The sequence below is a fragment of the Hevea brasiliensis genome, chromosome 17 (assembly GCF_030052815.1).
Source record: "Hevea brasiliensis isolate MT/VB/25A 57/8 chromosome 17, ASM3005281v1, whole genome shotgun sequence".
NCBI classification, from domain to species: Eukaryota; Viridiplantae; Streptophyta; class Magnoliopsida; order Malpighiales; family Euphorbiaceae; genus Hevea; species Hevea brasiliensis.
The window spans coordinates 2,656,569-2,677,001 of NC_079509.1; the positions used below are offsets into that span (position 1 = coordinate 2,656,569).

Genomic DNA, 20,433 nt, shown 5'->3' on the forward strand with positions numbered 1-20,433 from the left:
AATTTCTACATGAGTATTTAATACAACCACATTGATATTATAATCAGAATTGGTTTAACAGTATAGGATGCTTAAGCACTGTGATTAGTGCGGATATGATTACCTTCATGAATAGATAACTCCAAACAAAGAAATGAAAGTTTTTACTGCTCTTTGAGGAATTTCTTTCAAAGAGAACTTACAACAGATAAACATCTCTTTTTCCAATCCCTTTTCCAAAGTCAATGTTGAGCATTCCACTATATGGCTTCAGTTTGACCTTTTCTCCTGATTAAAGCAAATTACCCATTGGTTAAGTTTCATGTATAAGCCTGCACAATTCAAGTTAAAAGTGACTATGCCGATTTGTAAAATATGTAGTTGAAACTGACCTTTACTATATGCAACAACCTCCTCGCCAAGAAGCAAGAAACTAGTAGCTAATATGGTTGGACCAGCACCACCAGTTCCCGCTGTGTAGTAATGGAACCTAAGAAGAGCCAATTCAAGCCTAAATTGCATGAATTTGACAGGAAAAAGGAGGAATAGAAACTACCTTTTTCCTTTTTTTATCCTACCTTGTAATAGTTTTCTAAATATGAGAAGATATTCCCGTTCCAGTAGTAGCATAACAACACATATTACGTCAAAATTAGGGATCAAAGATACCAAAAAAGACCAAAATCAGAAAGGGAAACTTAGGATGATGGCCATGGAATTGGAAGTACATGCCTATGACTGTGTGGCTAGGGAGAGAACTGCTGTGAGAATTAAAGCTGGTACAACCATTACAAATAAAATCTTTAGTTATGCCAGCAATTATAGATGGAGATGAGCATTACTTATTTGTAACATATATTTGAAAACTAAACTGCTATTAAGATGAGAGAAGCTCAGATTGACAACTAAAGGATTAGGAATAATCAAATTAAAGCTAAATATGTCACAGAAACCCTGGAAACACGAAGTGAAAAATTATGGTTTTTGGCTGCTACAATTTCTTGCACTTCAAATTGAAGAAGGAAAGATAATTACCTCAGCCTCTCTGGCTTCCCTTTGCTTTCTGTTCTAGCAACACGAACTAGCTCTGCTGCCATCACTGTCACAATATTCATTAGAAAATTTGTGTGTGATCCAACAAAAATAAATCTGCAAATATAAGGAAGCTTTCCCTACTTAAAAATGTCAAATCTGTCTCACTTGTACATAATATAATTTCTCAAGTAATTCAGCTGGTGTTCTCACATTTGCTAGTTTGAAGTCCAAAACTCCAAATGGAGGATTTGCATAAGGTTGCCAGTGGCACAACCTTCATGCAGACCGTATGAGCATGAATCCAAGAAAAGATTCAGAAACTCAAATAAACAAGCATAGTTGAGCTACAATTTCAAAGAAGTCATCTCAAAACAACAAAACCAATTACTTCGATTTGCACATGTATTCAAAAGGATTTAGATCTATGATCCATTGATCAGTCCAAAGCCACAACACAAGATAAGTTACACTAATATGCCCATAAAATTCACCAATGATAAGTTTGATTGGAAATTTATATGGCATGGATTTCACACTGGGAACCTAATACCCCACATTGTCCAAGTAAATAGTCTAAAAGTAAAATCACAAATCAAGAATGCAGTTATTGTACCATTGCTTACTCCAGGATAGATTCCACCAGATGTTATGGCAGGAACGTTAGCAGCTAAAGCTCTTTCCTTGAACGATTTTGCACGTAGTGCATAGCTTGTATCATCACAAACATCAACATATGCGGTCTGTTGGAAGAGAAAAAAGACAGTCGTAAGATAATACCCTGTAACTAACGTATCATATACACAAATCAGAAGATCCAACTTCAACGTTGGAATGCAGACACTTATTACCTTGCCTCACCTTGGTCTCTATGGCAGCTTCAAGAACACTGCATTTCTCTGCCTGTTGAAAAGGTCCTGCAGCATGAACCACAAGATCCACATCTGCAGAGGAACTGATACAGTTACAGGATGCCTGAAGAATGTTCTTTAATTATATCATGCTTCCGATTCGTGGGCATCAATTAATACCAGTATTTCACATTCTTTTCAAAAATCTTGATCAATTAATGGCATAAAACTGGATTCTTTAAAGATATGTTATCTTGGCTCATAAAGGTAGAACTAGTTGCTTTAAAATTGAAGTAAATACAGAAGAGGGTTATATAACTGGAGTAGGAAGAACTACTGCACCACTTAAAGCAGCTTCCAATGATTCTACTTTGTCAATATTGACTTCAACAAAATCTGAATTCTTCCCCAATTTAGCCACCATTGCAGTACCTTTTTCCCTGCCATTTCAAGTAATTTCGTCAACTAGCATCTTAAATACCAAGAAACACATAATTTCTTCGACCGAAAAACATCAATTATAATCTTAATTACCTATTCCGACCACCAATAACAAGTCGAAGGTCAGGGCAGAGCTTGGAGAGAGCAATGGCGGTGGACCCGCCAACCCGACCCGTTCCACCTAGTACCAGGACCCTCGAGTTCCGGGTCTTATCGGGAAGTTCAACTCTACTATTATCATGGGTGGTCTCTTTAACGCAGGCCATCAAGCTTGTGCTCTTCCAGTGAAACAGAGCTCGCGCCATCTCTCTCTCTCTCTCTCTCTCTCTCTCTCTCTCTCCCTCGCAAACGCAAATGAAAGTAGCCTCTCATTCCCGTTATCAGTTTATCGTTAGGTTGATGACGTGGCAATCTAGGGTTTCTAATTACGTGTGGCATCTTATGGTTAGTGATGACGTGGTTACGCCTCCGCCTATTAAATTTGACATGCTGCGATGGTTATTGCACAATAAATCCACTTAGTATTGGGAAACTATTAATAGTTTTCCAAATCAAGTAAGGAGAAGGAAAAATAATTAATGCCCTATGAAAACGTTCTTTGGTTAGCTCGCTCTTGCCTTCTCTCTTCTCTCTCTGGCACTCAAATTTTGTTTTCTTGGTTTGAGATTGCAGTCAGTCATGGCAGTTACGGACGAGCTTGTATATTTGGGATTAAGGCAGAGGCTTAAAGAAATCTACAGAAAGAAGATGCAAGAGGCAAGTGGGTCTGCTTTATCCATATCCCAGGAGAAAATTATGAAGGTATTCCTTTTGCTAAGAATTATGGGTCCTTTTTTGGCCCTTCTCTGCCGGTTATTGCAAGAAGAGTAGTTCAAGAATGCAAGAATTTGGGGCAAAACTTGGAATTTAAGTGCTCTCATCTCGTTAAAGGATCGAAAAAGTCTTAAGTTAACGACTGATTAAGTGGCCAAAAGCCAAAAACTTAAGGAATCAAGAGATACTTCTTCTTGCTATCTGATGAGGGAGCAGTTCCAGTTCTAAAGAAAGAGATCAATAGTGGCCCTGAAGAGAGGAAATCTATTTCTTTAACTTGCCAATTGCATTCTAAAGCATAAATCTATTTCTTTAACTTGCCAATTGCATTCTAAAGTATACTTTAGCAAGACTGCTGCAAGGAAACCTATCAGTGACAACAGACGAAAAAGGCCAAATCCAAAAGCCTTGCACTCACCTGTTGCCAATGGAAGAAGAAATAAAGCACCTGCAAAGCAAAACAAGCAACAGAACAGGCAATCACAAGAACCACACAACCTAAAATCATGCAAGAAAAACCGACGGCATCCTCAAAACGTCAGCTGAAGAAGCCATTACTGAAGCAAAATCCGTCACAAGCATCAATGCAAGACTTCTTCCACCCCAAGAAAAGGCCTGTCAAATAGTTATAGCACTGATGAGGAGGATGAATGCTATGAGGTTGAAAAGGCTCTCAGAATAATCAGGGAAATGTTCAATACGAAAAGGTTACTTGGTCGCAATGATGCTGATACTGCAGCTCTTTGCAATTAGATAGACTAAGATAAACAAGCTTGTGAAGGCATTGAATGGATGAGGGAATCTCAAGAAGTGAATTGGTAACAATTATGAAGAATTATCCTTTCTAAGTTCAAAGCTGAAGGCATATCAGGGAGTGTTATCAGGTTCTGAGAATCATGAAGATCAAATTGTTTTAACTTCTGAAGAGGGTGCTACACAAGTGAAATGGACACAGTGACTTAAACATCTATGGATTTATTGCCTTTAACTTGGCTGAAAGGCTTGCCAAGTTGAAGAAGATTCTCCACAGAAAAAATTAGATGGCAAAGATTCCCATGGGTATCCATACCATAGCTCATAGAGCTCAATCGAATTAAATGTCTGAAAAAAAAATCGATTTGTTGCCTTTTTTTGTTTTTTTTAATGAGAAACATATTTCACTTTTTTTTTTTTTAATCCCTGCAACCTACACATTAGTTATGATATAAGAATTTATTTATTTTGTGAAAAATAATTTTTATATATAAAATAATTTTTTATATAAATTATTTTATAAAAAAATATTTTGTATATAATTATTTTTTATTAAATATTTTTTACATTTTAATAAAATTTATTTCATTTAATAAATTTATTTATTCTTATGAAAAAAAAAACACTAATTTGAGGAATTACACAAATTTACATTTTCGCAAGCTTAATCATGTTAATTTAAATTTCAACAATATTTTTAAAGTACCACCAGAAAGAATTTGATGTTAATTTTAGTATTGAACATAAATTTCAGTAATAAAAAAGGACGGTCCAAAACAAATTGCTGAACAATAAATGGACAATTTAATATCACTCACAGATAAATTATTGTCCAAGGAATCATAGACATGGATTTATGATGAGATCGATGATGTGTCCAATCATGATTAGTTGGACAGAAATCTCTCCCCTCATTTCCATTCCACAAGAATTTAAAGTCAAGGTGAGAACTTTTTCAATGGATAAACAAAACGAGATAAGTTTCTTCTTTTTTTTTTTAATTTATTAGTATACAATATAAATTTATTTATTAAAAAATAAAATATTATTAAAATAAGATGTTAATTTTTTTAAATTATAATATTTAAAAATATAAATATATAAAAATAAATTATTTTTTTTAAAAAATATAATATTTAAAAATTATATTATTATTATATAAAACGGATTATGGAGATTCTAAATGGGAGAAAGTCTTCCTATTTTCGTGCCGCACAAATCAAAACTGAGAGGAAGTCAAAAAGATTAATCAGGTTCGGGCATGCCGGTGGAATTCGGATCCTTTTGCTATTCCTAGTCTGATCTGGTGTGAAATGCGGATAAAAGAGTGAAATTCGCACACAGTTCTAGGAGGGGCAAACTGGGAAATCAAAGAAGGAGAGTAGAGAGAGTATGGGTTCTCGTGTGGTCCCTCAATCGTATAGAAGGTGAGCTGTCCGAATACAAATTTCGACACATGTCAAACCCACAGCTCAAGGTGGTCCCATCTAGTTAGGCAGTGGGCACCTTCTACTGACACGCGCTGCTATTTAAGGAACGTGTATGGACAGCGACTCGTGGCCGGGATCCTACATATTGCGGCTTACGATAAAGAGCCTTAATTTCATATATAAAAAAAAAAATACCCTTAATTTCTAGTAGTCAAATTTTATGGAGTTGTATATTAATTTTTTTAAATTATTTTAGAATTATTATAATGAAAAAAATATTTTTTTTATCAATATATATAGCTTCAATAATAAAGTCAAATGATAAATTTATAATAAATTCAAATTATATTTTTTAACAAGAAAAAAGAAAAAGAAAAATTTAATATGACAGTCATTATTCTCTAAATTTAAAAGTTTATGATGAAATAATTTTATTATCTCTTATTTAACTTATCTCACATAAAGGGCTTACCATTAAATCTAAAATAGGTCTAAAAATATCGAGAGCATTTATAAACTGAGTCAATCAATATTCTTTCTCACGTAGATATAATATTTAGTCTCGAGCTGAAATTTTCTAAAAGTAAACCGCTGCATTCGGTGGCAATTTGAATTATGTTGGCAAGGATATCGATGGCAGTGTAACATGCGGCAAAGATATGTAAGTAGTGGTGACAATGGAAGCAAAGTCACAAGAGGAATAGAAAGTGGTGAATTTTTTACCCTCTCTTTATTTATTTGGACCCATATTAATAGATATCTGGGCATATGGCCTGAAGGCGAGTTGCAGTTGATGCCAACTTAACCTTTCACTGTATATGTTTTAAACGTGAGTGCATATATTGTAGTGTGTGAAATGCCAAAATGATGGAAACAAGTGGAATTTGTAAAAGCAACTTGGACATTAATATCTCCAAAGATATGAGATAGATCCACCTTAATTATTCATTTTGCACTTTTTGGTCGGCTTCTTCTATATATTCTTTTATTTTATTTCATTTCTGACCATCTCAATTTTCTCTATCATAACCATCTCATATCATCATTTACAGAACTTTTCCAAACTCAAATAATTTTTTATTTTGTTGGACTCAGTTTAAATACACAAGTGTACAAAATTATAAAATTTAAATACTGAATTTAATTTTAATTTAAATTTGATAACCCTGTTGTATAAAAAGGATTAATTTGACATGTGACCAACGATATGGAAATCAGAGTGTGAGGGACATTTTTTGGCCCCATAATTAAGCCATATATGGTATAATTAATTAATTAATTAATTAAAGAAAGAGAAATCTGCGAATTTAGATCCTCTCAAAAAGGTGATAATGAGCTTTTGTGCTATTGGCTAGAAGGCACTTCTTTCTTCAAATTGTATCATTGCGTGGCCGGTTTCAATTCTTTACAAAAGGATTATAAAAAGGCGCATAAAGCCAACTTTACTTCAAATCAATAGATATGAAATCGTGGGATTTCTCCATGAATTTCAATTTATATTTATATATATATTAAATCTAAAACCTAATTGTTTACGCTGGGTGACATAGCTTAATAAGCAATGTCCTATTTAGACCTCTTCAACTCGTAATATTTTGGCTTGAAATTATATATTTGTTAATAATTTAAATTTTTGATATAGTGATAATAATTCAATCTTATAAATTATATCAAAGTTAAGGTTATAAATTTAAATTATTTGTGAATATTAAAAAGAATTATTGAGACTAAATAGAATAATTTAGTAGACTAGCATCCTATTCAGATCTTTTCAATTAATGGCGCTTGAACTGTTATACTATAAGGAGTTAAAATCGCGCTAACATTTTGTCTGAATCCTTTTAGTGTATGATGCTTAGGTTGTTACACTAGAAAGAATTGAAATTACATATTTATTAATAGTTTAAATTTTTAACGCAATAATAAATGTTTGATTTTATTATTATTTTATTAATTAAAAATAACATAAATTTAATAAAGGCAAAGCTAAACATTAATCCACATGTACTTGTATTGATAATTTTGTTTCAAAAAGTAGCATTAATCTATAGCATTTCTAGCTCTTAATTATTAATTAGATTAGATTAATTAGTATACTATTTAAAGCAATTAATTTCAAAGCTAACACATATTGTAGATTAATCACGTGGATATTGAGGATTATCAAAAGCATTTGTCACTAATCCATTTTTTCTAAGATGAGAACACTACTCTAACCCCACTTTCCAATCACCCTATATTAAAAAATTAATAAAATTAGGCTTGTGTTTTGATTGGATATTTGGATAAGTCATTGACCAATATTGCTAAAGCTAATTAATTGATCGCAAAATACTAATAATGCCTTTTTAATTTCTTTATATTTTCATCCTATTATTTGTTAGCTACCCATGATTAGGATTTAAGCTTAATGATCATGACTTTTTATTTTGTTTTTATTAATGGTAATCGTATAAGAACTAATAAGCAGCAGCCATGGTCAAGCTTTGATTTGACCTATTAATTATGGGTTAGGGGCGGCATAAAATAATAATATTTGATAGGCCTATGGTTAGATAACCGGGGTCCATTTTATGTCGATTGCTCTCCTTCTTTAATAATTTTTTACTTCTTATTTATTCTAGTAACAGTTTATGCCATATTAATTGGTTAATAAAGCAAAACATTCATAAATTATATATTATAATAATTTTAAATTAAATATTTATATCAACGCTTGTATAAATATACTTTTATTATATATATAATTAAAATAATGAGCATATAAATATTTTAAAAATTTTTATTATATAAACTCAATTCACCATTGACTCCATACATAAAATATATTAATATATTTTAATTAAATATATTAATTACTTATAATATTATTGTATATAATTTTATGTTTAAGTTGAACTTGATTAATTAGTTTATTAAAATGTAATTAATTTATAATTAAATAAAAATTATTAAAATGGGTAAAAGAAATTCACTTTTTCTAGTCATTATAAGGAAGAAGAACAAATATAAAAAGTAAAGAAAGATGAACAATGTATAAGCACGCTATAAAAGTGAAGACAATTAAGAGAAAAGGGACAAATTGAAAGACAAGATAGAGCAAGAGACATGTCATATGTACACATTTGAATTTGAAAATTAGTAGCAAGATTAATTGAATTTAATAACATTCAAATTTGGATTGCTACCATGTGAGGAGGTGTTGATGGGTCAAAAGCATGTCAATTAATTATCATTAACAAAGTTGCATGCATAATAGCCCATCCCAAAACAATATATGTGTAAATTAATTAATTATTATATATTATTGTATGATTAAATCATTAATATAAAAAATTTAAAAGAATGAAGACGTAAATCTAAATATATGAGATGAGTGATATATATTTTTAATAATTAAATTAATTCATAAAAATTATTTATTTATTCTGAATGTAATACTATTTGTATATGTTTTTTATTCTTATTGGAAAATGTTAATTAATAATTATTTATCAATCAGATAAGTTTTTATTTTAACTTTTTTTTTTTTTTTTACCGCGAAGTGAAAAAAAAAATACGGATACTTGAAGTTACCAACTTGCCATGACTTTGGTTTTGTAATTTTTATAATAAAAAAAGAAAACCGGTTGGCAGAGGTGGTAGCTTTACTTGTGAGCACAGCTGGAAATTGCGGGGACACAGCTGGCAAGTACGGAGGGAGATACGCAGCTACCGTCGCCGTATGATCGATCGTCTTTTTTATATTAGTTTTTTTTTTTTTTTAATTATTGAGAGGATGCAGCTGTCTCTTGTAAATATGTATCAGTGACCATAACAATGGTCTGTTTGGTTTTGATTTTTGTTTTCCTTGTTTTTTATATTATTTTGGATTATTTCAGTTTTAATTATTTTCAATTTTTATGATACTTAAAAAAATTGTAGTATTTTATTTATAATATTAAAATTTATTAATATAAATTTTAATAAATAATAAGGTACACTTGATATAATAAAAAAATTGGTGTGCTCATTATTAAAAAAAATTAATTATTTCTTAAATTTAATAATGTAAGACTTTCACTTTTATTTTTTTATTTTTAACTAACCTATGAAATTTTAAAAATATGAAAATTAATATGTGCAAATTAAATAATAAAATATCTTAATAAAAACCTATACATATTTTATTTTCCTCTTTTGCCCTTCCTCCTTTTCTTTTTATGCCTATTGTCATCACTTGCTAACCATTTTCACTTGGACTTTGGCCCTTGCTATTTTGGGGTTTTTTATTTTAATTTCACTGAGATTACTACTATACCCCTTGCTCTCTCTTTGCACTTTTTCACTTTGCTATTTTATATATATATATTTTTTTTAATTATTTATTTTTATTTCCTTTTTTTTTTTCAATTTATCCATTTGTTGTTATGTTGTTGTCTTCCACTGGACTTGACTTGTTCAACAATTTGGCAGTAAGACACTAAGAAGTCCAAACAACATTTAAACTACTATATATTAATCACTATATCAAATAAATTTGTTATTATTATTCTTATTAAAAGTTATAATGGATAATTAATTCCATTGAGTTTACATGTGTTCACAATTGGTAAAATTACTTTTCTGGTATATAATATATTTTTTTATTGTTGGGTTGCACTTTTTTTCCTTATAAAATTTAATAATTTATAAAAGGTTATAATATTATTATATTCTGATATATAATAAAATATCTAATGATAGTATGTAAAGAAATTGATTTTCAGTGCTATAAGTTTAAAAGTTTAAATCTTATCGAGTCAATTTAATATTTTAAAATTATTTTTTATATCAATTAAAAATTATGTAGTTGATTTTTTTATATCTTTAAAGTAGATAAATGAGAGGTATCTCGAGTTTAAGTCTCTCAATTTATCTATTTTAAAATTTTTTATTTTTATATTGATAAGTGAGATTATTACTTTATATTTATAGCCCATTAATTATTAGTCGGTCTATTGGCTTTTATAGTATAATATATATATTTTATAAAATGTCTTAGAATTTAAATTTAAATTTTCTTAACCAAAAATTTTTTAAAAAATTTGAAATGCTCTTATGGGTAAATTTTATAAATCAAAATGAAGAAAGATTTGAAAAGGAAAATAAATTTCATACCGTACCATTAGTTGGGTTTAACAATTAAATCAATGCTAAGTAAATGAATATGATCAACAAATCACAACCACCACCGCTAATGTCCCTATTGCTTGCTACCATGCCATTATCAACCAAAACTACCAAATACAATCTTCAAAGCATCATTATATTGTGTATGAACAAAAATTACTATGCAATAGCCACTAATATGAATTAGAGTAGTTATAGATTAGAGGTCAAAATCACATGCTAAATTAGCACAACTTTTTGGTTCTCTAAGTAAACAAATTAAAAGGGCACAAAGAAGTATTTGGTAGCCTTCTCTCCCAATTGGAAAGGTCTTAATCAATGAGTCAAAACTATCAAAGGAAAAAAGCAAAGGCAAAGCTTTCAAAAACAAGGTTAATCAACCTTTTTTCCCCAAGTCTCTCACTTGTGGCCCATAAATAAATAATCAATAATTATTACTAAAATTGTAATATCTCTCAACTTCAATGGCAATGTTGCGCACCAACACCACAAAAAGGCGAGCACGAGTCAAAAATTCCCATTAACCTCAAAAATTTTCATAAGCGGTAAAAAATCATCCAAGATCTTCTAACAAATATGTTAATTTCTAACATGACCAAGGGCAAATCTGCCATTTTATAACATATATAAGTCCCTTTAGTTCGTATTTTTAATGCTTCTTTGTGCTAGGACCAACTTCTCTCTCTATACAGTCTACTCCTTCATCTCTCTCTCCGAAAAACCTTAAAAAAAAAAAAACAACAACTCTTTTAAGCCTTTCCTCGAACGGTTCATCTACAAGGAGAAACTTCACCGGCGATTATCGTCGTTACGAAACCGCCGGTGGGAACCTGAAATACCTTGAAATCAGAAGCCAAGCAGAAAACGACTTCTTCTCCTATCTCGGTTTCATACAATAGGTCATTTCCAGAACATAACAAACAGCTTTCATAATGAAACGGCGACGTTTTGGTGCGTAAGGTTATATGCAAGTATCGATTGTTGCATTTGTATAGGTAGGCATAGTGGGAGGTGCTGATGGGAAGGGTGACGGTGGCCGTGGCGGTGGGTGCAGCGGTGGTGGCATGTGCGGTCGCGGGGGTATTGTTTGGCAGGAGGGTAAGAAGTAGGAGGAAGTGGAGGAGTGTGGTGGGAGTGTTGAGGGAGTTGGAAGAGTCATGTGAGACCCCTGTAGGGAGGTTGAGACAGGTGGTAGATGCTATGGCTGTGGAGATGCATGCTGGTTTGGCTTCTGAAGGAGGCTCTAAGCTCAAAATGTTGCTCACTTTTGTTGACCATTTACCTACTGGGTAATCCATCTATCTCCGGATGAATGATGGTATTTTTGTGGATTTTGGGTTAATGAGTTTTCGTTGTTTCGATTATTGGTACGGGACAGTATAGTTTTTTTTTTTGGAAGGTTATGGCTTCTGGGTTTTTGATTGATTATGGGTTGGCGTTGGAATAAAGGGAACGACTGAATGGTCATTCTCTCTATTTTCTCGTTGATATTCGTACGCCTACTTTTTTGTTTTTTTTGGCGGGGGTGTTGGGTTGAATTCAATGCTTTTGACTGCAAGCGGTTTCAATGTGTTTTTTTTTTCTTTTTTTAATTATTTTTATAAAAAAATCTCTCTTGCTATTTGGTTACGTTGGGTGGACAATGTTCCTTTTTATACTCGCCTTTCTATCTGTATATCAATTTCATTTCCGTGGAGTTATGGTGCAGTTGTTCACTGTTTTTGTTACATTTTGTTATCCTTCTCGTCTCTTTATATTTTTAACTGAGTTTGATAACATCTTCTTCCTGTTGGTTTTCTGTTGTTATTTTTGAGTTTGTATGTTGAACTTCGATTTTGTCACTCTTTCTGAAGGCTGTTTCTGCTTTTTTTTTTTTTCTGTGTACACTCCCATCCAAATTTAAGCTCTATTTCTGTTCTAATATTATGGTTTATTAGTGTTTTCACTTTTGTAACTGCATTTTTTTTTGGCTTGTTGGGTTCTATATTTTAGATGACAATGATGCAGTGTTTTTGGTATTAGGGTTAATTTTAAAGGTATTCACTCTTAAATCATAAATATATACACTTATATCACGTTATCTGTTCTTTGACGTTCGTCATTGTGATAAATCAAGCTTTACTACTTGAATTTGGAATATTTTTGCTTCAAAACTTTATAGACAGGTTTTATAGAATCTTAAAAAGGTTCTGTTGTATTCACTCCTATTCCCATTTGTTTGTTAGAACTGTTTGACGGATACTGCCTTTTTAGGTTCCTCAAGTCAAGTGGAGTCTGTTGGTTCTCACTTGGTCCTCATCTCCATGTTGCTTATGCAAAAGAATCAATGGACAGAAGCTGTATCATATTCTTTTAGTTTAAAATTCATCAGTCTTATTTGTTTAACATTGATGGTGTCAATTGTCTTTCCTGGTGTGTTTATATAGGTTTAATTTTACAGTTGAATCGTGGACTCATAATGAAATATAAATGCTAACTATATCATCCTTGAAATAATCGAGGATTTGAATTTGTAAGTTATTGATGCAAGCAAACATCTTGTTACCAAGTGGCCACTCTTTGTTAGGATGGCCCATGACTGTTTAGAACTTGGAATGTTTACAGTCACTAGTGTTGTTTAGCTTGATTGGAGATTTGGAGATTGGAGTACCAGCTGGTTAATCATGTATGTATTTTAGGTGGCAAGTTCAAATTACACCCGTTGTGATAGTTTCTACTGTCATGCTGCATATATTTGTATGGGCTTTTATTGCTGAAGTTGCAAAATACTTTGCAAACATTCATCATGCATTTCAAATCTTATGTTGATAGCCTGATAGCTTAATGCAAAATACTCAATAGTACAAGGGCTTGATATGAATGTCCAATCAATTTGAAATTTGGCAGGCATGATTTTTGTGGAATAAACATTTAATGTAGTAATCTGCTCTGCAAAATCTGTCTTCTATAGTGACTTATGAATTTGTGTGAGGGTGTCTGCTTTAGGTTCGATTATGTTGCTGTTTCTTCCTTTTTCTTTTCAAAGAAAATGACAGTTTTAATCAATTTAAGAGATCATATTTTAGAATCTGTATCATCTTGAGTTCTTTAGTTGCAAATTATAATTTGGATTGGGCTGCCAATGGTATTGGATATTCCTAAGCGTTAATATACCATCTGTATTGCAGCTAGAATTTAGTTGTTAAAGGGTGAAGACATAAATAAACAAGTTGATGTTGTACAAGTTCAATGTATGGTGATTGTTGGAGTTTATTATTATCAACAATTGTTCCATAAAACTCAATGTGTGTTTCTGTTTTCAAATCTCTTTTGGTTTGACTTCATGATCAGTTGTTGGATGTGTTTTGTTTAAAATTTAGTATCTTATTTTTTTCTAAAGTTTGCTTAGGTTGTATTGGTATATTGATATTTCATCATGTTGTCAGGAGCGAGGTAGGAACTTATTACGCCCTGGATCTTGGTGGTACTAATCTCAGGGTCGTAAGGGTTCAACTAGGAGGTAGAAGCTCCTCAATATTGTCAAAAGATGTGGAACTGCTGCCTATTCCTCAGCACCTGATGACAAGCACTAGTGAGGTAACTGAGTTTGTAATGCATAAACTTTACTTTCTTTTGACATGCTTTTACTTGGGAAGGAAAAAAAAGAGATTATTGTCCACTTATAGTGATGGAATTTAATATGTATTTTCCCCTGCAGGATCTCTTTGACTTTATTGCTACAACATTAAAGCAGTTTGTTGAAAAGGAAGAAAATAATTCCGAGTTTTCTTCACTTAGAACAAGAGAACTTGGGTTTACATTTTCTTTTCCGGTGAAACAATTGTCTATTCGTTCAGGGATCCTTATCAGATGGACAAAAGGATTTGCTATTGATGACATGGTGTGTTGGTTGATATTTGATAAAAATATACTGAGGTGCTTTAGATTAGGAACTTGTGAAAGCCAACTACATTTGTGCTTAAGACTGTATCTTTCCCCTAATGGTAACTATGCTTATCAATTCTAAAAAGAGAAAAACAGTGGTTCCTCTATTCCGTTTTGTTGATGTCTACATCTCCTAACACGAATATTATGCTCCTCTTAAGGAACAGTAAACCAATTGTAACCTTTGGACTGTATTTAGCACGTTACATAACGTTGGGATGAGGAGTGAGGACAGGCTAAAACTTATATGGTCCAACCCTGGAATAATTACAGTAATTTATTTAGAAGTTTTTCTACATTTTGTCCAAGTCCCTCTTGTATTTGTTTTTTTTTTTTTTCTTATTTTTCCTTCCACTCTCTTGTCATAAATGAAAATGCAGATTTTTACTAGTGTATTGCACATATTTTTATAGGTTGGAAGAGAGGTTGTTGAATGTTTACAAGCAGGACTGGCCAGGAATGGTTTAGACATGCAGGTTGCAGTATTGGTAAGCACTTTGCAATTTCCTAAAGCACATTGTTCTTGGCTAAAAATATTAATTCAATCATGTAGTTGTTATTTTTGTGTGTTAGGTTAAATGAAAAGTTGGTATTCATGTTCTAAGTCATAACTATGCTTTATTTTCTTCAAAGGTGAACTGGCTTGTAATAAAAATATATCTTTGATCTGTTAAGTTAGTATTCTTGTCTTGCTTTATATAGTTTGCTGTGGTGAATAGTTAGATCATTTTGGAAAGTTAGTCATAACAAAGGATGATTAGACCATTACTGGGGACCTGGGGCCAATAAAGGTTCTTTAATCTCTTTCTCATTTAAGTGGAGTTCCTTTGATTGTCAGATTGGTTATGTTATCAAAAAGAAAAATGAAACAATGAGGAAAGTATAACTTTCTAATTTGTTCTAAGCAGGTAAATGATACTGTGGGAACACTTGCTCTTGGACATTACCATGATGCTGACACTGTTGCTGCAGTAATAATTGGAACGGGTACTAATGCTTCCTATCTGGAGCGGTCAGATGCTATTATAAAGTGTCAAGGCCTTCTTACAACTTCTGGAGGCATGGTATACTTTCTTTTATCACATTCAGTCCACTATTTGTTCTGGAAGATGAGTGGTATGTTTGTCTACTCACGTTTTTCCATTCTCTCGTTTAATTAGGTTGTGAACATGGAATGGGGAAACTTCTGGTCATCTCATTTGCCAAGAACTTCTTATGATATTGATTTGGATGGTGAAAGCCCTAATCCAAATGATCAGGTAAGGGGAATTTTATATTATATATATATATATAGTCTTTTGTGGTTCCTGTAAAGAAAACGTTTTCTGGATTTTGATGCAGGGTTTTGAGAAAATGATATCGGGACTGTATCTAGGTGACATAGTTAGGAGAGTGATTCTCAGAATGTCACAGGAGTCAGATATCTTTGGTCCTCTCTCTCCCAGCTTGTTGGTGCCGTTTATTTTGCAGTATGTGCTTCTCTCTCTCTCTCTCTCTCTCTCTCTCTCTCACACACACACACACACACGCACACACACACACACACACATAGATAATTAAACTTAAGTTAGATGTGGGTGCACATACTGCATACCTTACTTTATATTCTGAGCATTTGTTGATTTACTTAGTGTTATCTTAAGTGGTCCTGTTACAATTACTGTTTCTTTATTTTAAAGACCTTTGCATGCCGGGTAAGCCATTCATAATTTCTTGTTTATAGAGTGCCCAACATTGCAGCTGTAGGAATTACATTGTGCCATGTTTTGATAATATGAGATAGTTCCTTATTATCTTTGTACATTTTCAAGTCTCTCTAATGTTAATACTAATTTTCACCATTTTGTGTTTACTGAAGTACACCCTTCGTGTCTAAAATGCACGAGGATGATTCTCCCGATTTGCAGGAAGTGGCTAGAATCTTGAAAGAAAAACTGGAGGTAGATGAATCATGTATTCACATGCTTATTTTATTCTCCATACAATTATAAAGGACTGTGATGGATTGAATACTTATGTTTCTTTTTTGGTTTATGTGATTGCATTATCTCAGATTCCAGAAGTCCCTTTGAAGGTCAGAAAGCTTGTTGTACGAATATGTGATGTGGTGACCCGTAGGGCTGCTCGATTGGCAGCTGCTGGCATTGTGGGAATCTTGAAGAAGATTGGTCGGGATGGGACAGGGGGCATCAGCAGTATAAGAGGTAGAAGTGACATAAAGATGAGAAGAACAGTCGTTGCAATTGAAGGGGGTTTATATACTAGCTATACAATGTTCAGGGAGTACTTGCACGAAGCCTTGAATGAAATATTGGGAGAAGACATCGCCCAACATGTCATTCTTAAGGCCACAGAAGATGGATCAGGCGTCGGAGCAGCTATCATTGCTGCCTCATATTCTTCCTACACTGTGGATAGCGTACAGTTGCTATAAATATATATATATATATATATATATATTATTTATATATACATATAGCCCCTGTAAATGTAGAATTCATTTCAATATACTGAAAGGGTTGTCACTAAAATTTGATCTTTCCAAATGGGTTCTCACTGTATCTTTATGTTTAATTTTTTTTCCCCTTTTCCAATTTTGGTTTATTTATTTTTCTTTTTCTTTCTAGGCCTGTAGTATATTGATGATGTCAAATGTTAAATGATGTTCTTTGTCTTTGAAGAAATGAAAAGTGATGCCTTTTACATTCTATGCTACTGTTTAAAGTCTGGGTCAAATGGGTGTCGCTTCCAAAGCTATGAGGTCTCTCGGATTCGGAATCAAATGGGATAAGGCCTGAAATGTGTGAAATGGAGTCAGTGTGACATTGATAAAAGTTACCAGTTGGATTTGGGACCATGCTCATCCTCGTCATTGCAAAGTTTGCAACCATGAGTTGTCCGCCACCTTCTATTGTGTCATTGGTCGGTGCCACCTCCAATGAATTTGCCTTTACCTTTTGGCCTTGACCATCCATTACCATTGTTACATTAACATTGTGTGATTTATCTCTAACCATAGCCCTGGAATAAACAGCAATCACATCAGTCCATCTTGGCCATTGCACACCCCATAAAATTGCTGCCCACAAATCACACTTGACGTTTTCTTAACTCTTTGCTTCTGTTGACTTGGTATTCTTCACTAATGATCACGAGTTCATAACATTACTATTGGAAAGGCAGCTGTTAGCTGTCACTTATTTTGTATTTTTTTAGGATATTTGTTTAAAAATTTTTGTGTGCATATCTGTTCTTACCTTTTGTTGTATGATTCTGATACAATTTTGGTAGTTTAGCTTGATGAGGAACCTATTTGTTAGCTGTAATTTTTTATATATATCTTTGATTTCTGTGACAATAAACATCAGAATTCTTATTCCAAAATTTCTTAGTTCTTTTACATGGTATCAGAGCCATGGCTGATGAAAAGAAAAATGAGAGTTCTGGATCAGGAAAGAAAACTTCTAGTTCTTACACACTGAATTCGAATGACAACCCAGGTAACTTGATTACCCAAGTTCAGTTGAAGGGCGAGAATTACGAAGAATGGGCGCGAGCTATGCGGACTGCATTGCGGGCCAAAAAGAAATATGGTTTTATTGATGGATCTGTTAAGCAACTAGCAGATGACTCACCGGAACTCGAAGATTGGTGGACGGTTAACTCTATGCTGGTTTCTTGGGTGTTTAACACCATTGAACCGACGCTTCGCTATACTATCTCTCACATGGAGAACGTAAAGGATCTGTGGGAGGATATTAAACAGAGGTTCTCGATTGGGAATGGTCTACGAATGCAGCAACTGAGATCAGGTCTGGCGAATTGTAGGCAGGAAGGTCAATCGATCGTGTCCTATTTTGGAAGACTCAAAACATTATGGGATAAAATAAACAACAATGATCAGATACCAGTGTGTATCTGTACAGGCTGCAGATGCAATCTTACCATTGAATTTGAAAGAAAGCGTGAAGAAGAGAGAGTTCATCAGTTTTTGATGGGCTTGGATGAAGAAGGATACGGAACAGTGCGCTCTAATATTTTGAGCACTGAACCCTTGCCCAATTTGAATCGTGCCTATGCTATGATTGTTCAATAAGAGCGGGTGCAAACTATGACACGAACCAAGGAAGAAAGAGACAATCCTATGAGTTTTGCAATTCGAGCAAGAAGTCGAAATTCAGGGGGGGATAAAGACAAATCCTCAATTTGTTCTAATTGCAACCGAGAGGGACATGATGCTGAAAGTTGTTTCCAGCTAATAGGTTATCTAGAATGGTGGGGTAATAGACCACGTGGAACTTCTGCTGGACGAGGAGGTGGTCAAAAACATAGCAATGGAGCAGGACGTAGCAAGGGAGGAGTTGCTCGTGCCAATGCCACACAAGCAACTAGAGTTGATGGTGGGCGTGAAATTGTGACAGATTCAGATCGAAAGGGTCTTAGTGGATTAAATGAAGAGCAGGGGGCTGCTTTGCTGGACATGTTGAATTCTTATCAGAATGGTGGCAATGAGAGGCTGACAGGTACACAGAGGACATTTCCTTGGATTATTGACACAGGAGCTTCCCATCATAGGACAGGAACGTTGACATTTTTGAGTGAATTGCGTGACATTGTGCCATGCTCAGTCGGGTTACCTAATGGAGAAAAGACCTTGGCGGTGAAAGAAGGAACTGTGTTGCTTGGAGGAGACTTGAAATTGCAATGAGCCCTTTATGTGCCAAATTTGAATTGCAATCTGATCTCTGTATCACAACTACTTAATGATTCAAATTTGGTTATTCAACTCACTAGCAAAATTTGTGCTATACAGGACCTAAATTCGAGGAACCTGATTGGAGCGGGTGAGCAACGCGAGGGGCTGTACTTTCTTAAGGGAGTCACATCGGTACATGCTTGCAAGGTAACTGATGTGGGGTCTTTTGAGCTTTGGCATAAGAGAATGGGTCATCCTTCTTATAAGGTGGTAGAGTTAATTCCAGAAGCTGGTAGCATAGTTAGGAAAACTAATAAAACTTGTGAAGTTTGTTTTAGAGCAAAGAAAACAAGAGAGATTTTCTTTTCTAGTGACAATAAAGCTGATGGTTATTTTGAATTGATACATTGTGATTTGTGGGGACCTTATAGAGTCCCAACTTCTTGTGGAGCAATTTACTTCTTAACAATTGTTGATGATTAGTCTCGTGCTATTTGGATATATTTACTGAATGGAAAATAAGAAGTAGCTTGTGTTCTTAAGAAATTTGTTGTGATGGTTAAACGCTAATTTGAAAAAAATGTGAAAATTGTCATAAGTGATAACGGAAGTGAATTTATGTGCTTGAAAGAATATTTTGATGAACAAGGGATGTTGCATCAGACTTCCTGTGTAGGAACACCTCAACAAAATGCCCTAGTGAAAAGAAAACATCACCATATTCTTAATGTGGTAAGAGCCTTGCGTTTCTAAGCAAATTTACCGATAGAATTTTAGGAAGAATGTGTACTTGCAGCCGAGTATTTGATTAATAGAACTCCATCTATGTTATTAAATGGTAAAACCCCATATGAGATGCTCTTTGGGAAAGTACCTTCTTACAAACACGTTCAGGTTTTCGGTTGTTTGTGCTATGCGCATAATCTGAATCAGGATAAAGATAAATTTGGTAGTAGAAGTCGTAGGTGTGTTTTTGTTGGGTATCCATTTGAAAAGAAGGGATGGAGATTGTATGATTTGGAAACTAAAGAATACTTTGTATCAAGAGACGTGGTATTCGCTGAAACAGAATTTCCATATACAAATGAGAAAACAATGGGTGATGAACTCATTAAAAATGGAGTTGAGGAGTTGGGCGATTAAGTTGATGATTTAGAGAACAACTTGGGAAAGGAGCACGATGAAAGTGTGGGTTGAGAAAGTGAGGTGAATCCTGAAACAGAAGAATTGATCCATGAAAACAGTGAGGGAGTGGATAGAGGTGAAGTTGTTGAAGAGCAACTAGGTAGGGGACAAAGGGCCAAGCAACCTAGTGTTCGTTTGAAGGATTATGTGACAAACGCCATCAAAACAAGCCCCTCGG

The 20,433-nt window shown here is 33.5% G+C and overlaps 2 protein-coding genes across 3 annotated transcripts; one reads left to right on the forward strand and one right to left on the reverse strand.

Annotated features, from left to right (window-relative positions):
- Window positions 1-6: 6 nt before the first annotated feature.
- On the reverse strand, window positions 7-2,674 carry LOC131168811 (uncharacterized). The gene is made up of 7 exons (XM_058140033.1): window positions 2,397-2,674; window positions 2,205-2,302; window positions 1,873-1,955; window positions 1,628-1,754; window positions 1,015-1,078; window positions 372-469; window positions 7-267 (listed from the first exon to the last, which is right to left on the reverse strand). The coding sequence occupies exons 1-7, from the start codon at window positions 2,606-2,608 to the stop codon at window positions 179-181; spliced, it is 771 nt and encodes a 256-aa protein (XP_057996016.1). The 5' UTR covers window positions 2,609-2,674; the 3' UTR covers window positions 7-178.
- Window positions 2,675-11,098: 8,424 nt separating this feature from the next.
- Window positions 11,099-17,082, forward strand: LOC110662688 (hexokinase-3). Of its 2 annotated transcripts, XM_021821761.2 has the most exons (9): window positions 11,099-11,739; window positions 13,876-14,026; window positions 14,148-14,330; window positions 14,788-14,862; window positions 15,283-15,438; window positions 15,535-15,633; window positions 15,716-15,843; window positions 16,233-16,314; window positions 16,428-17,082. In XM_021821761.2, the coding sequence occupies exons 1-9, from the start codon at window positions 11,468-11,470 to the stop codon at window positions 16,806-16,808; spliced, it is 1,527 nt and encodes a 508-aa protein (XP_021677453.1). In that variant the 5' UTR covers window positions 11,099-11,467; the 3' UTR covers window positions 16,809-17,082. The 2 variants fall into 2 exon arrangements, with proteins under 2 accessions (XP_021677453.1, XP_021677454.1); XM_021821762.2 differs by lacking the exon at window positions 14,148-14,330.
- The last annotated feature ends 3,351 nt before the right edge of the window (window positions 17,083-20,433 follow it).